The sequence below is a fragment of the Falco naumanni genome, chromosome 5, assembly GCF_017639655.2.
Source record: "Falco naumanni isolate bFalNau1 chromosome 5, bFalNau1.pat, whole genome shotgun sequence".
Lineage (NCBI taxonomy): Eukaryota > Metazoa > Chordata > Aves > Falconiformes > Falconidae > Falco > Falco naumanni.
Window position 1 is genome coordinate 15,544,441 of NC_054058.1, and position 15,735 is coordinate 15,560,175.

Below are 15,735 nucleotides of genomic sequence, written 5' to 3' on the forward strand. Positions count from 1 at the left end.
CCCACGTGCTCCTTGAAACAGAAACAACCAGATGCCAGCTTCTAGAAGACTCTCTCATGATGTTAGCATTAATAAATCCTTTAGAAGAAATGAAAACAGGTATCACTGAACAATTGCTTTTAAGTAAGGGCAGACTTTAAGAAGAAAATTAGTCCCTTTCCAAATCCTTGCATTAGTATTTTTAAGAAATGGTGTTCATAACCACCTTGCTAAGGTTTTATGACGAAACGTAATAGTGTTCTTACAATGAATCTTGTTTTAAAGATTGCAATTCTGAAAATGTTTTATTTTCATTTAACTTTAAAATGTCTGGTTTTCTTAAATAAAAGCAATTCACTTTCTTCAGTCCATTACTGTAGCGCTTCAGAGCTACTCTGCATATCTTGCTGCATGCTGTCTGGAAGAAAACTTTCAGCTGTAATTTAAAACTCCATTGTCTCACCAAGAGACTGTGCCTAAAGCTGTACTGGGTGAACCATCCTAGCCTAGCTGCAGTTACAAGAGAAAAAGATGGGATTTATGACACTATTAAAAGGAGGATTCCTGTGCATGTAAAGTTCATTTTGTTTGAGACATTGACACAAACTATATCAACAGTACAGCTTTTGCCAGAACAGAACACTGTCAGAATGTAAACTGGCACTGCTCTAGCAAGACTGAAACCAGACCTAGTCAGAGGTATGCCTGAATCCTACAGGAGGAACTCAGCAATTAGGCTATGCAGGTTCCCACCGGAAATTTAGGTCTGTCTGTTCCAATTAGTAGTGGAAAGTCTAATAAATTGGACCTGAATTTGCATATGTCTGCACAGTCTTTCTATTGATATACACACATATCTGGAATGCTATGCAGCTTCAATATAATCATATGAAAATTCCTCTCTTAAAAAGCAAGTAATTCTGCTTAACCAGCACCCACCTCCCGTTTGGATATTTCAGCAGCAGTACCCTTTTACAATGCACAAACATGCTTCCCCAGCCAAGCATCCTCTCAGACTGCAGCAAATGTACTTGTGTGAATCAGGACCACAGAATTACACCCTACGTCCTTTGTATTTCTCTCTTCATCTAAGAATTCACTGTCTCATACTACAAGCATGGAAAGTGAGTGAAGATGGGAGTGAGCTCCAACACCAGTCTATTGAAAGGAAGAGCGTTAAAACTGCATTGAGGATCAGGTCAGCAGACAGTGAGAGGCAACCAGTTGAACCCAGTATCTCAGATGACGCCTCAAGGATCTGCAAGAAGCCGATTTGCTCATGAAGATTCCCAGCAAGCACCCGGCAAGTTATCTGGCACTTCACCACTAGTCAGAAATGCAGACATGCCTCAGGACAAAACCTAGAGTGCAAGCACCACATCAGTAACACACCTTCCCCCCGAGCTTTCTAGGCACCAGGTGATGCCAAAGTCCCAGTTCTTCCACATCAGAGTGGTTAGAAGAATTACCCTGCCTGTTCATGAAGCAGGTTACCATGGGCACAGCCAGAATGAAACACAATCTACAACGGCCAGGAACGGTTGTGACTGGGGCACATCCTGGGCATGAATAATACCACCGCCATGAGTGACACCTGCAAGGTGAATGAAGATTGAGTTAAGGATGCCTTACAGCTTCACATCTTTTTAAGATCTATTGAACAGCCATCTTCCAGAAACATTTTAAAGCTAAATACACTAGGCAGTGACTAATACAAAGGTGCAGCACACAGAGACAGAGAAGTTCAGTTTTTTACAACCTGTGTACACTGATACACCTCAGAGACCATATAACAGACAGCATTAAAAAGAGATCTTAACTATTTTCAGTATACCATATTCAAATGAAACATGAGATCCATTTTCTCAGCAAGTCCATTTTCCCTATCCTGTTGGGAAGCCCTAAAGACTTGAGATGTGCTGCTCATCAATACAAAGGCAATGAAGTAGATCTTGTTTTGAACCTCTTTTCCCTCCAGAGAGCAATTACCCACAAAAACAGCCCCATCAGTTTCAAAGGAATGATAAAGAAACTGTTTCCTCCAACTTAACTCTGCTGTTGAGCTTATTTCCCCACGTTCTTCCATTCAGAAAGCCAAAGTAGATCGGGCAGTCCCACCTGAACAATTTGGAGCTAGGTTTCAGCATGTGCAGAGCCATGGGAAATAAGCAGATTATGCGGCACCTTTGCCAACGGATCAGAGCACTAGAGACAACGCAGGAGAAAGTTCCTTTCCCTGCTTTGTCACTGGCTTCCCAGATGACCTTAACAAACCATCTCTTCACACCTCCACCTTTTCTCCCTGCAAAATAAAGGCAACAACTGTCACCTTTCTCTGGGAGAAAAATCTTGCCATCTAGTGGAAATACTAGTCCACCAAGCTATTTACCAGACTGGTGTACCCCCAGGCAATTGCAACAGTAAACTTTTCACAGCCAGGCTAACGCACCCTTACACTGAGCCACAGACCCCAAGAACAATACTTTAACATTACTCCCTTGATATGTGTAAAACCTTTGTATTATTCAGCTGCTGTTGCAATAATTCTGCCCTCTGCAGCACTGTCATTTCCATCCTCCTTTCCCCCTCTCCTACTGATTGCATCAGGCACAACAAATAATGCTTTTCTGAAGCAGTTTCCTCACCCCTATGTCCACCCTCAAGCATGTCACTAGGTAACAACACTAAGCAATTAAGTTTGCTCTATTTCTCTCACTGACTCCTCCATATAGGCTTTATATATATATTCACACACACAGATACAGTAATAGAAGGTTTATTTAGCCAAACACCTGCTGCCCAGATCTTTCATACAGTGTGTTATGAGGAAAAGAAAACAAAGCTTTGCAAGAAGGCTTGAAGCAAAGCTTGCAGCAAACTCCTTCCTTTATTTCAGTACAAAGACATCACTCTGACTGACAGGAAAGGGGAGATTTTTTAAGTTCCGTTTACAGATGGAGATGAAACACAGCACTATCTGAAACAGCATCTGAGAAGAAGCAAAGGGATCATCTAGCTTACAAACCGTACACTGCTATGGGCCCTGCCAGCACCCTAATAGTTTCCCAAGGTATTTAAAGATTTTGGAGCTCCTGAACAGGCATGATAGGTTTATTAAACACATTACAGATGTGGCACATTTGGAAGCCCAAGATACACCAAGACAGAGTCATGTCACAGTAGCATTAGGCAAACTTAGATTTTTGCAGATTTCTACCACAGCTTAAGGGGTGGGGTGTGGGGGGCAGAAATTAAAACCAGGTGGGCACACGAGCACTGGAACTAACACATCCCACTTTTCTAAGGATGTGTGTCATGACTGATTGTAAGATTAAGAACACACATCTCCATGCAGCACTCTCCCCATAGACACGTCCTTTCTCTGGCCATGTTCCTACCACATGGGCTATCTAATAGCTCATCTGTATCATAGATGAGCTCATCTGCAGGTTTTCCTGCTGCAGGACTCCACTAAGGGACACCACTACTCACTGGTGACACATTTTGACACAATCTGAAGTCATTTCATAATCCTTAAGACCAGTAATTTTCTCTCAAGGGCATTTTCGGCCAAAATATCAGTTAAAAACTTTCCTGGGAGGGAAGAGGAAGGGAGGAGCCAAACAGACAGTGAGATCACCCACCCCGTACTTCCATAGGAAACCAGGGTAAAAACGGCTTCCCCGTGAACAACGGTGGCTGCTGTGTTGTTTAAGTCAAGGCTCCCTAACAAGTCAGCTCATCCATAAAAATTCAGAAACATAAATATAAGGCGTAATAGTGTAAAGCAGAGGTTTGAGGTAGAAATTCAAAGGCTTCCTCAAACAGTTACACAACCTATAGAATTTGGCTTAAAACACTGACAAATTTGACCTGAGGTCTTAACCCTACCTCCCATGCTAGCACTCACTTACAAAGCACTATGTCACACCATACTGCTAAAGCAAGAGCAGCAGCGCAGTTGTTTACATGCTACAGTAAATACTTCAAATACTGCCACAGCGACTATCACCAGCGCACCCCAGAACGTTACTTATCCTCCCGTCATAAAGCAAGGGTATGAACTTACACTGGCCACCTTGATAAGCCTAATAAACCCTCCTCTCTCGACACAGTCTCTCTAAAAATAGATTGCAGCACGTTATAAAGTAGTTAGCCAAAAAATTATTTAAATTTAGTTGCTTATGTGTTGGTAGCCACACATTTTGGTTATTTATGACACAACCGCCACCCATGATTAAAAAAAAAAACTGCGTAAGTAACAACCAAAAACTTTTTCAGTACCACCACAAGGATCTTTAAGCTCAGAATTTGTGCACAAAGACAAAAAGGAATAATATAACTGGATTACAGCGCTTGCACAGAGCAGGCTAAAGGTCATTGTATCAACACTGCTGAGATGGTGATAGCAGGCCCATATTTACACTACAGTACAAAAGGCAGGCAGTGAATGCAAGAAGTCTGTATAAAGAGCCCTCCGGCTTGCTTGCTTTTCGTGCTGTTAGAGGCAGAGGAGGCAAGAATGATTTTTGTTTGCGGCAAATCAGCAGCCAGCGTTCCCATTTGCTGTTGTGGAGTGGGCAGTATTTGGGAAGTGGGAAGATCACTCCGACCTCTGCTGGTCCCCTCAGAGAAAGCCAGCAGAAACCGCCTGAAGGGAAGGAGGAGATCCCCCAAGCGCAGAGCAGTTCCCAGGCACACAAGTTGACCACATGGCTTCTACGTGGTCTACCAGCTCCTTCAAGGAACGCCCCTCGGGTGAGCTTCCAATTTACTTCTGCTTCACACATACAAAGATTTCATTTCTAGCTATGAAATTTGCTTCTGCAGCTGTGCAGGTCCTACTACTAGCCACAGACCAGCCTCTCTCCCCCTGGTGCAGACCCCACCCCAGCACCTGGTCACTGCTTAGCCCTGGGTTCCCTCCGACTTCACAGTCATGGTCTGGACAACCTGCATTTGAGAACTACTGCACAAAGAAAGTGCAAAACATAGGAGGGTAATAAGCATTTCCCCCTCCAACAAAGGGCCTCAGCTGCCTGGAGCACCAGCATGTCACACCCAACGGGTGGCTCCACAGGTTCTGCAGACTGTCTTTCCTCCCTTCGCATTTTCAGACTGGAAGGAATACTCAAACTACAAGCTGTGTCACATGTTTCAGCTTCCTTCCCATCCCACTGACAGAAGTGTGACTGTCATGCTTTACTGCAGCAGCGGTTCCCCACGAAGAAGTACCAAGGGCAGGAGCTGCGGCCACAAGAGTAGGCAAAATAACAGGCAAACTCAGCAAAATGAGTGGGTGGTCCCTGCTAAGGTCCCTGCTGAAAGCAGTCACCTCAAAAACATTGCCTAGCATGCCAAAATGTCTCATTTAAGAAGGGATGCAGCCAATCTGTTTAAGCTTAGAAGCCACCTTTGAATGAAATACACCCTTTCAGAGTGTGTGGTCAGCATCTCCTGCTAGAAATGAGTTTTCCCCACCATCTTCCTTCAGAAGCAAATGAGATCAGGAAAGCACAACCATTTCTGCTGCTCCTCAGCCGAACCACAGTTTCTCTAAACTTGATTAAAAATAGATAATAAAGGAAATACCAATAAGCCACACCAAAACAGCCTGCAGAAGGAAAGGGAAGCAATTTCCCTGAGCCAGTTTTGAGGCTGCATATTTTATTTTTGAGTATTAAAAAGCTGCCTTATAATGTTGTTGCCAATTAATAGACTCAATATGGATAAAACATGTGCTCACTCAACAGCCAGCTGAAAGGAGGCTGAAACTCAAGTTACATCCCTACCCTACACCCATCAGACACTTGAACAAAACTAAGGCCGGTTTTAACCAATCAGAAAGTCAAAATCGCACTAAACAGCAAGGCAAGGACACCCAGATTTCCTGCTAGCAGCCATCTGGGATAACGTGGAACAATTTTCTCTGCAGGAGCCAGTACTTGGAGAGATGGGGAAGCAGAGGACAGAGTACACCATCATCGGAGTAGACGACACTCCGGAGAAAGGGACACTTCGCGCATGCAGGGCTGGATCATCTTTAATGATAGCACCATCTCCCTATCTACAAGCACGACAAAAAGTCACGTTGCTTCAAACAGCGCTATCTCCGCACAGCCCCTTGTGCGTGCGGACAGCCGAGGGCAGGCCCCGCACGCGTGCCCAGGCGAGAGGCTGTGCCAGGGCACAGTGCCTAGGTGGCCCAGGGCAGGGGCGGGCTGGCATGGGTGAGCCACACTGACACCGGTGCTGGCCCACTGGGCTCAGGCTGCGGGAGCCTGCCCTGGCCCCCCACACCGAAGGGGGAGGCCAGCGCTGGCAGCGACAGCCCGAACGCACACACTGGGTGCGCCCCAGCGCCTGCGTACCCACGTGAAATCCGGGAGCTCGAGGACAAGGTGGTTTTACTGAGTATACTTGGTTATGAAAAACATGCTGAGCAAAGTATCCACACCAATGTAGACCCTATGGATGAAGCGTGCCTGGAACGAAACACGGGTGGAATTAACCGTCCCCTCGTGGCTTCCTTAATGCTCAGACGAGAAGAAAAGCGACGCCCACAGCCCCCTCGGTCACCAGAAGTTTGTTCCGCCGCAGCAGGCGGGTGCTGGGGCTCCCTTCCCGGCGGCGGGCGGGCAAGGCAGGCGGGCCAGCCCCGGGGCGCGCACGGTGACCGGCCGCCCCACACCGGCGGGACGCGCCGGGAGCCCCCGGGCGCAGTCACCCCCCCGGCAGCGCCCCCGCCGCAGCCGCCCCCCCCCCCGCGCCGCCGCCCCCAGCCGGGCTGAGGCGGGCAGGGCCCCGTTTCCCCGCCGGGGCTGCGGCCGCTCCGGGGGCAGGGAGCGCGGCCCCTTCCCCAGGCGACGCTGCCCCCTCCGCGGGGCTGGCGAACAAAGGGCGCTTCTGCCCCGCAGCCGCCGCAGGCTTCCCGCGGGGGGACGGGACGGGGCAGCCGCAGCCGCAGCCAGCCACGCCGGCCGGGCACGCTTTCCTTCCTCCCCGCCGCGCGGGCGAACTCACCCTCCTTGGCTTTCTTCTTCCTCGCCAGCGTCCCGCCTAGCTTGCCCAGGAACGACTCGTCCTTCTTCATCCTGTGGGGCCGCAGCGTCGGGGATCGGACGGGCGCGGCGGACATCGGCTTGGCCGGGGGGTCAGCGGGGGGAGCCTGCCCGAGTCCTGCCCGAACCCCTGCCCTCGCCCGGCGGCTGAAGCGGCCCGCGGAGGCGAACAAAGCCCGGGAGCGGGTGAATCACCCGGCCAGCCGCGACCGAGCGGGGAGAGCCGGCGGTGGGAGGCGTGCGAGCCGGAGCCGCACGGGGGGCAAGGGGCGGGCTGGGAGCCGCAGCCGCCGGCCACAGCGCCCTGCCACGGCCGGGAAGTCCGCGGGAGGCGGGGGGCGCGCCGCCACGCCCACCCGGCCCGCAGGCCCCCCGCGGCGGCGGCCCGGGCCCTGAGGGGGCGCGGGGCGGTGGCCGCGCCGGGGAGGCGCCCGGCCGGCCTCGGCGAGCTCCGAGGTGACACCTGTGGAGAGCCGTGCGGGCGGGCGGGTGTGTGCGGGGACAGCCTGGCAGGGGGCTGCGGCACCCCCTTGCCGAGGCAGCGGCAGAGGTGCAGGGACCGGGTGGGCCCAGCGGGTGCAACCACCGCTGGGCAGCGGCGCCGCCGGTCCCGCCGCGGCCGGAGCGGAGGGAAAGCGGAGAGCCGGCTCCCGGCGCGCGCTGCTCCTCAGGGCTCTGCCCCGCCGCTCCTTGCGGGCCGCGCTCGCGTTTGCCGCCGCCTTTCGCCGCCCAGCGCCGCTCGGGCCGGGCTCTCCTGGCGCAGGGCCCGCCGGGCTCGGCCTCCCGTGCGGCAGGCTGCGGGGACGGGCTGCGGGGTGAGGGGAGGGGGCTGCGGGGTGGGGGCTGAGGGCCCCGCGTCCGCCAGGCTCCCGCCGGCGGCGGCCCGCACTCCTCCGGCGGGGATGCCACCACCTCGCCGGTCTCCAAGCAGTGCCGCCACTGTCACCAGCGTGTGTGCACGCAAAAACGGCCAAAAACTGGAAAGCTGGGTTTGATCCCACAGAGAGAATTTCTTATTATCATTTTACAGCACCCGGGAGCATGATGAGGGCTTTGTGGAATACACATTAAAAACAGATCCTGAAGAGTTTATAGCCTTAGGCTCTGATCCTGCGAAGTCTTACGCACATACTTAATTTTAAGCCCCTGAAGCAGTCCCATGGACTTTAATGACCCTACGGGGTACCTACAGCCACACAACCTTTGGCCCCGCTCCTGCTAGCAGCTCCCTGTTGGCAGCCCTCGCCCCAAAACAAAGAGCCACATTCAAATCAACACAACTTGGCACAGGATCCGCACACCCATCTTTCAGGACAGATTTTCATGCTTGACCAGACAGTAGAAATAATGCTACATGACACATCCAGCGCATAAGACAGCAGAGATACTTTTCTGACTGTAATTTCACAAGAGATTTAACCCAAGCTAATCCCTTCGGTCATGAAGATCCACTTTTGTGCCTCACCTCCAGCTGCTCATTGCTTTTCTAGAAGCAGATCGGTAACTAGCCAAAAGAAAAGCACCCAACAAACCAAAACCAAAACCACCCTGCCCAGCCTTCCAGTATCACTGAGCATAGAGTCACCCAAGGGCAAGTGCCAGCAGAAGGGAAGTGGAGGGAGCAATGACTGGGGCTGGGAAGATCCTTCTGAAAGACAGCACAGACTTCTATGAACTGGAGATTATCCTGAATTGACAGCCCGATACAGGATGGAATGATGGCTTGAGTCTATGCTAATTCTTTGGGGCTCCAACTCTAAATAAATTGAAGCGTGAACACTATCCTTTTTTATATTTTATTTTTTTTAAGATGATGCTTTAAGAGGAAGGTGCCAGACTGCACGCATGCATTTTATTCCAGCTTTGCAATTACCAAAATATTACCAAAGAACAGGAAGGCTATTGCTGCCGTCAGCAGCAGAACAGCAGATACAGGAAACTCGGATTCTTTTTAACAAGAACTACACATCTCAGAGAGTGAACAGTGAAGCCCACCAGCCAAGGCACAGCAGGGAACTTTAATCAAGAGCCTGTAACTCACCCTGCGGTCACAAGCCAAAGGGACCTGCTGCACCCAGCAACTATCCCACCATGTCTGCTGAGAATACAATACTACTCAAAACAGGGCAAGGCTGCCCTAAACTGCAAGAAAAGCTGCACAACACTCAGCATTTCATGAAAATGCCCTTTCGTTAACTGAGATGGCGGCCATGAAGGATCCTTCAGACTACAAATCCAAAACAGGAGAGTGTTTGAGCTGAAATGTGGCTTTTTGTCCAAAGAAAAACACACCGCAGGATATACTTTGATTTTGCCTGAAAGTGCATGTTTGTAAGAGACTGAGCAATCTGCATTTCTGTCATAACTGCTATTAGCAGAACATGGGGCAGTATCTACGTATAGAGATAGTTAGTTTACCTATGTTGCATTTTAAAATCTTTAAATTTTTTTGTAAAAATCTTTTGCTTTTTCCCTGTTGAAAGTAATATTTAACACAATAGCTAATGAAAGATTCAAGAAAACAATGCTGGCTCACCAGTTTCTCTAATCAGTTTTCTTTCTGCATTTGAACCATAGGTTTGCCTTACAGGCTTTATTTCTGTTATGATTTGTAAATCAACAGGAGAGTGGCAAATAGACAAATCAGTGTTTCAAAGCATAGAACTGAAGGGTAGCGACAGTTTTGGAGTAGGACCTGCACCTGCTTTTAATATTCACATTTAATGGATTAGTTTCAAGTTTATAACATTCCCCTGCTCAAGCCACCCACTGCTCCAGCGCAGCGAGGTCCAAAGTTGCCCACAGCACTGCTGTGCGTCACTGGCAAAAGCAACCAAGCACCAGGAGTGCTGTTTCTACGTCTCACAAGTCCTGCATCGCAGACAGCTTGGACCAAGGGTTCCTCATCAGTATGAGCAGTTTTCCACATCTGTAATTTCCTCCAGCCCCATACTACCATTACTTTATGTGCTATCACATCATTTAAAAATCTCACAAAATAATATATACTGTAGATTTTAATGTAGTGGTCACTCTCACTGGCTGTGCAAGCAGCATTCGCTGTTCCTGCAAGCCATGCTTCTTACAGTCTGCTCCGCCAGCCAGGCTGCTGAGTGGTGATGCTGCCCTGCTGAACTTCTCCATTCGGGAGCCCCAGGAACGCTGAGTTTAAGAATGGATTGATGATAAACAAAAAATCAAGAAATCCTGGACAAAGCCCCTCTGAAGAAAGCATGACTTCTCTAAAAACAAGCAAGCCAAACCAAAACTGTAATTGCACTATGCTTGAGAACTTCAGGGCACACAGAAAACCCCAGTGTAAATTAGGGCAGTCCCTTACATCTGGCCCAAGTCTCAGTGTAACATACGGATTCACTCTACTTGATCACAGAACCCGTCACGGAAACAATTATAAAACTTCACTATTTTGTTTGCGTAAAAAGCAGTGAGAATTATTATAAAGAACATACAAACGAGGCGTATCCTGCCACTGTTGCTTCAACAGTGCATTCTGCACATTTTCCAGCTGCCAGTATGTCTACCCCCAGACCAGACCAGTGGTTCTCTTCTCGCCAGGGAACTGTAGACTACAACAAAGGCTCCTGGTACCTGAGGAAATGACCTTCACTGACCAAACCACTCAGCCCATGTTCTGTCTTGGAGGATGCAAAACAGTTTAATAATTATGATGACCCATATGTGCGCCCAGTATGTAAGTGGCACTGCTGGAATGAAAAGAACCACTTTGCCAAGTTTAGGAGCTGCACAAGCAGAAGATGACGCCAGAGATCTTTAAGGGCTCATGTGATAAATTGGTGTCCAGACACTACATGCACTACATTTGCAGTCTAGTTTGTTGGGGGAAGGGGGGGTTAAAGCATAATTTCTTGCTATAAGCACTCATCAAAGGTACCCCAAATCTTACGCAAAACCTATTTTCTCATTCATTCCCAAAGTTTCTTTTTCCTGATTTTCAAAATCAATTTCAATAAGTGGAAATCCTGCTTAAGACTTGGTTATAACCTCAACTTCTCTTCCTGTTTCCTTGGCAAGTCTCAAACCTGCCGGTGGCTTTCCATTCTGACCTGGTTCTATCACAGGATATAGGAAGCATCCTGTGACCAGTGTTGCATGGACCATCCAGAGGGGATTTTATGAGTCTGTCTGCACTAAACGTTTAATGCACAGCTGTTGCAAGTTGTAGTGACCACAGAGTCTTATTCCACATCATCTCAACTCTGTGCTCCTGTGTACCAATCGCTAGGATTTTCTCCTCACATGCTCACCTCTCCCCCAACCAGGATTTTCTTTAACTGCTGCACCAGAGCACTCATGTCTTGCTTTGTTACAGAAATGTGTGCCTTAGCTCATAGATAACACTGCCTTTAAGAAGCTGTGAACCTAATGCTATGCTAATTTTGGAATGCATAGAAAATCTAAATCTTAAAATGGAGCAGATTTTTCTTAATCAGACAGCCCACTGCCCCAGCTCTAGTCAAATAACCTCCTCCCTGCAAACACTTCATCTTTATACATCACAGCACGCTAAGCCTGTCTTGTGTTTCCCCATAATGGCAATGATGATGATTATTTTTTTATTGATACTGCTTCTTTGGAAGAACAAATACATTCTTCTTCCTGGGACAATAGCATGTTGCCCATAGCAAAGGCTTCTAGACTGTAAGAACTCACCAAGGGTGGGGTTAATACCAGCTACAAATCTGCCTCTCATTTAAATTACTTTGAGGTTTCAGGCTATACCTAATCAATATTTTATGTTGATTTTCTGTGCAGGAGGGACTTCTTCCCTGTGCTCTTACCAGTGGAAAAGGTGGATTACCATACCAAAAATTTCAGCTATTATACTTTGTTCAAATACCTACACTTCAATTATTACACATTTTTCTAGTGAATATTTCAACCCTTGGAGTTGCTAATGGAGTTTGCCATCCAGATCCACATACAGTACTAGTAAATCAATCTTTCACGCAGTTCTGTGTCTACATATCCAAAAACATGGCTGCCACGCTTCTTCAGCACTAGGTTTGCCAATTGTGTGTTGTTGCAGTCAGTAGTAGTGTTACTACAGCAGTAGTGCCACTACAGCAGTAGTGCCAGTGCTGTGAGTGTTGAAAAGTTGCATCATTCCTTAAAGAATTTAATTCAAATAAAGCTCCTGCAGCTTTTTGGAGGAATGCTCTCAAAATCTCCAGAGAGTGGACCTTATGGCCTATGAGACTTGTGTGTACAATACAGTGACGGTAAAATCAAATCCCATGCCCAAGGACCAGGCCCACATCACATCCACTGAGAACAGTCTCTGCAGTTCTTACTACATTGTATGTTAACATTATAATCAATACATCAGGAAAATAGAAAAAAAATTTAAAAGGAGTAGCCTTAATTATGCTGAAGAAGCACATAGAAAGACAGTAATTGGTTAAATTACCCATATAATCTTTGCAAAATTAAATAATTAGCAAGGATATCAACTGCATTCTGCTGGCACAAACCAAACGAGACACTTTACAAATGCAAGCCCCATTTTCAATGCATCAAAAATAACCTGGATCCATATGAAAAACACTAATAACACCAAAGCACACACAAATGTTGATCTGCACACTAGCAGAGTGGATGTTTTCATTTCACAACATTCACTTAGCTTTAAGGCAGCATGGAAAAAGCATTTTATCCAACCTCTGATGGAAAAAAATAAAAATCAATCAGTTCTCATACTAGATTTTTTTATGAAATGGTAATCACAAAATCTGTAAGTACAAACTTCAGGCAAGAAAGCACACAAACTGGTTCACAAGCTATACACACAGTCCAAACGGCATATAAAACTTTACTAACTCAATATAGCACTCAAGATGTAATGACTTATAAGCAAGTTACCTTTTAATAATAGAAATAAACCCACACAGATAGATCCAGTCACCTCTGACTTCGATATCCTATGTATTTATAAAGAAATGCTTAAATCTGTAGCTAAGTAGAAAAAGTATGCCAGCCTATTGCAAAGTAAAAGGTGGCAGGGTTGTCTGAGCCTGGGAGAGAAAGCCTATGGCAACAGAAAGTAAAAGGACACTCAAAAAAAACCCAAAACAAAACCTGGAGTCTTTCTGAGTCCCATCACGGTGCTTCAAACAAACAGTGCTCTTCTAAACAGGAAAGTTAAGAGCTTGCATCAGTACTTTCAAGTGTGTGTTAGTCTTTGATAATTTAATTGGCAAATGGCCATTAAAACTGACACAGCTGCTGGCCTTCGGTCTGAAGCAGATACTCTGTCTTAAAGCGAAGCATGAAGGCGGCCAGCTACGCTCTTTGTTTCAACCTTCCATACTGAATGAGATACCAGCACTCTGCATACCAGACAATACTCTCTGGTACCCTACCCCTCAGCAGGGATGAGATTCTTGTGAGCATATTCATTAAAAAACCTGTCAGAGCATAAACACATCTTTTCAGAAATACAGAATCACATTGGAAAGACTAAACCTCATTCAAAATCTGTTTTTAATTTCAGCTCTGAACTGTTAGCTTTAATATTTAGCTGAGCTTTTAAATGTCTGAAGTTACATTTGCTCTTTTTAGCATTGCTCACCTTTTTTAAAGAGGTGTTCCGTTTCCTCTATTCTAGCCTTGCAGCATTTTATACTGTTCTCAAAATTGTAGACTACCTCAGATTACTGTAATTACATGTATCACAAAATAATAGTGATACTATGTGGTCTCTCACAGTTCTTCACATGTTGAAGCAAAGCAAAACCACCTGGTTTTTAAGCCACAAAATCATTATATACAGCCTTGTTCTGTAATAATACCTGTACTCGTTTTCTAAGATGATAGATATCTTCTAGACATAAGACGCTGTTACAGTTAATTTTTCTTCCTGGTCTGCCAGATGAGTGAAAAGGTGGGGGTTTGGGGGGTTTGGAGTTTGGGGGAGAGTGGGAGGTGTTCTTTTTTTGTTGTTTTTCTATTTTGATTTCTTTTCAAAATAATGCTATTTATTCAATACTGAGGTAGAAATGTACCACCTAACTGATGCTACTGATTTGCTTCAGAATAATTTCTATTATGTACTCTATTTAACTGAAAACTTACAAAGACCATTTACTCCATGCAGACATTAGCTCTTCCAGCTGCAGACTGGGTTGCATTTTTTTTGTGTAACAACAGAAGAAAGCTGAATGCCCTGACTTGCACAGCATACATTCAGCATAAAGTCTCATCCCAATTAAGTTAAAATCATCCAAGAGCATCCAACAGCAATTTAGCACTGCTGTCATGAAAACGTACATTCAATTACACTATTTCAGAAACCTTTCCGTGGTAGAGAACTGCGTAAAAATCTTCCTGAAAAGGACTGCTACTGCTGTGGCTGCCGGGCTCCAGCCCTTTTAAAAGCAAGGCAAGAATAGCAGAAAAAAGCCTACCACCCTAATCACTCCAAGGCTGTAATTTTAGGATGATTTTCTTACATTGTCCCATACAAAGTTCAGGATAATCTCCCAGACATCTGACCAACTCCTTAATATTCCCACATGAAGGAGAAAGTTGGGTTTTTTTCCCCCATCACATCACAGTAAAAAATTTACACTTTTCCATTTGAGGAACTGCTCCCACTCCGTAGAGAAGAGAGAGCTAGCCTGGCCCTCCGCTCCTTCCCTGTGGGCCCGTGCATTTTATTGCACACAGGAAAGGAAGACCCTGCATGCTTCCTCAACGGGCACAACATGGACAGCGATTTCTACACAGATGCCCAACAAAACCAACAGGTATTTCGGGAAGGTAGTAAGTATCAAACATTGGTTGCTACAGCTCTGCAAAGATTTCCATTGGCAGCAAGTACAGACTTGTATTAAAAAAAACACACAGAGAACAGCAAACGTACTTATGTTGAAGCGTGCTTCTGTATTATTGAGGTCAGCATTGTATTTTATTTTTAAAGGTTATGTTTTTAAATCAAATACAGTTATGCTTTTAAGAAGATGGCGGCAAACTGGCCCCTTACGTTCTAACAACCTCCCAATTTCCTCTTCCACCTTCCCCTGAAGCTCCCTAGCAGCTTGCTCATTAGCAAGTACCCAATACCACCAGACCTTCCAAATATGCTCTTTATTTTCAACTTTTTAATGGAAGTAGAACAGCTCCAAGGAATCGCCCACCACCTGAGAACTGGTGATACAATTAGCTCTGCTTCCGACACATCACTGCCCCCATTATAGCAACAATACCATGCAGACGTTGTCCCCAAAAGCTCTCCTCTCCTCCCCAGGCCACCTTTAGCCCCTAGAAAGGATTGCAAACAGTAAAGTTACAACACAGCTGAAGAAACTCTGCACTTCAGATGGTATTTGCAGCCTCAGCACCATTCACATAAAAAGCGTCCACAAGCATGTGGGTGGGCACTTCAGGTGCACCATTTGAAGGTATTTATCAGCGTCTTACTGTCCCTAACCGTGGGCATGGCTATAAAAGCAAGAGCATCTTAACTAGTCAATAGGTAAAGCGATAGCCACGCTTTTGAATCACAGTTATGACTGCAGGCCATACCCTTAGACCTTCTACTCTTTCAGATACACTCTGGCCAGAAACACAATCAGCCAAGAGAAGAATCAGTTCACATCTGTCCAGAGCTGTTCTGACACCGAGCCTGCCCAGCACGACAGCAGCTTCTAGTGGG

The 15,735-nt window shown here is 46.6% G+C and overlaps 1 protein-coding gene across 1 annotated transcript in view; it reads right to left on the minus strand.

The window, feature by feature from the left end:
* PARVB (parvin beta) overlaps nucleotides 1–7,251 on the minus strand; it is a 68,366-nt gene extending 61,115 nt beyond the window's left edge. Inside the window, exon 1 of the mRNA XM_040595434.1 lies at nucleotides 7,003–7,251. Within this exon, the coding sequence (XP_040451368.1) occupies nucleotides 7,003–7,117 (115 nt within the window). The 5' untranslated portion in view covers nucleotides 7,118–7,251. The remainder of the gene's footprint in view (nucleotides 1–7,002) is intronic.
* Between the last annotated feature and the right edge of the window lie 8,484 nt (nucleotides 7,252–15,735).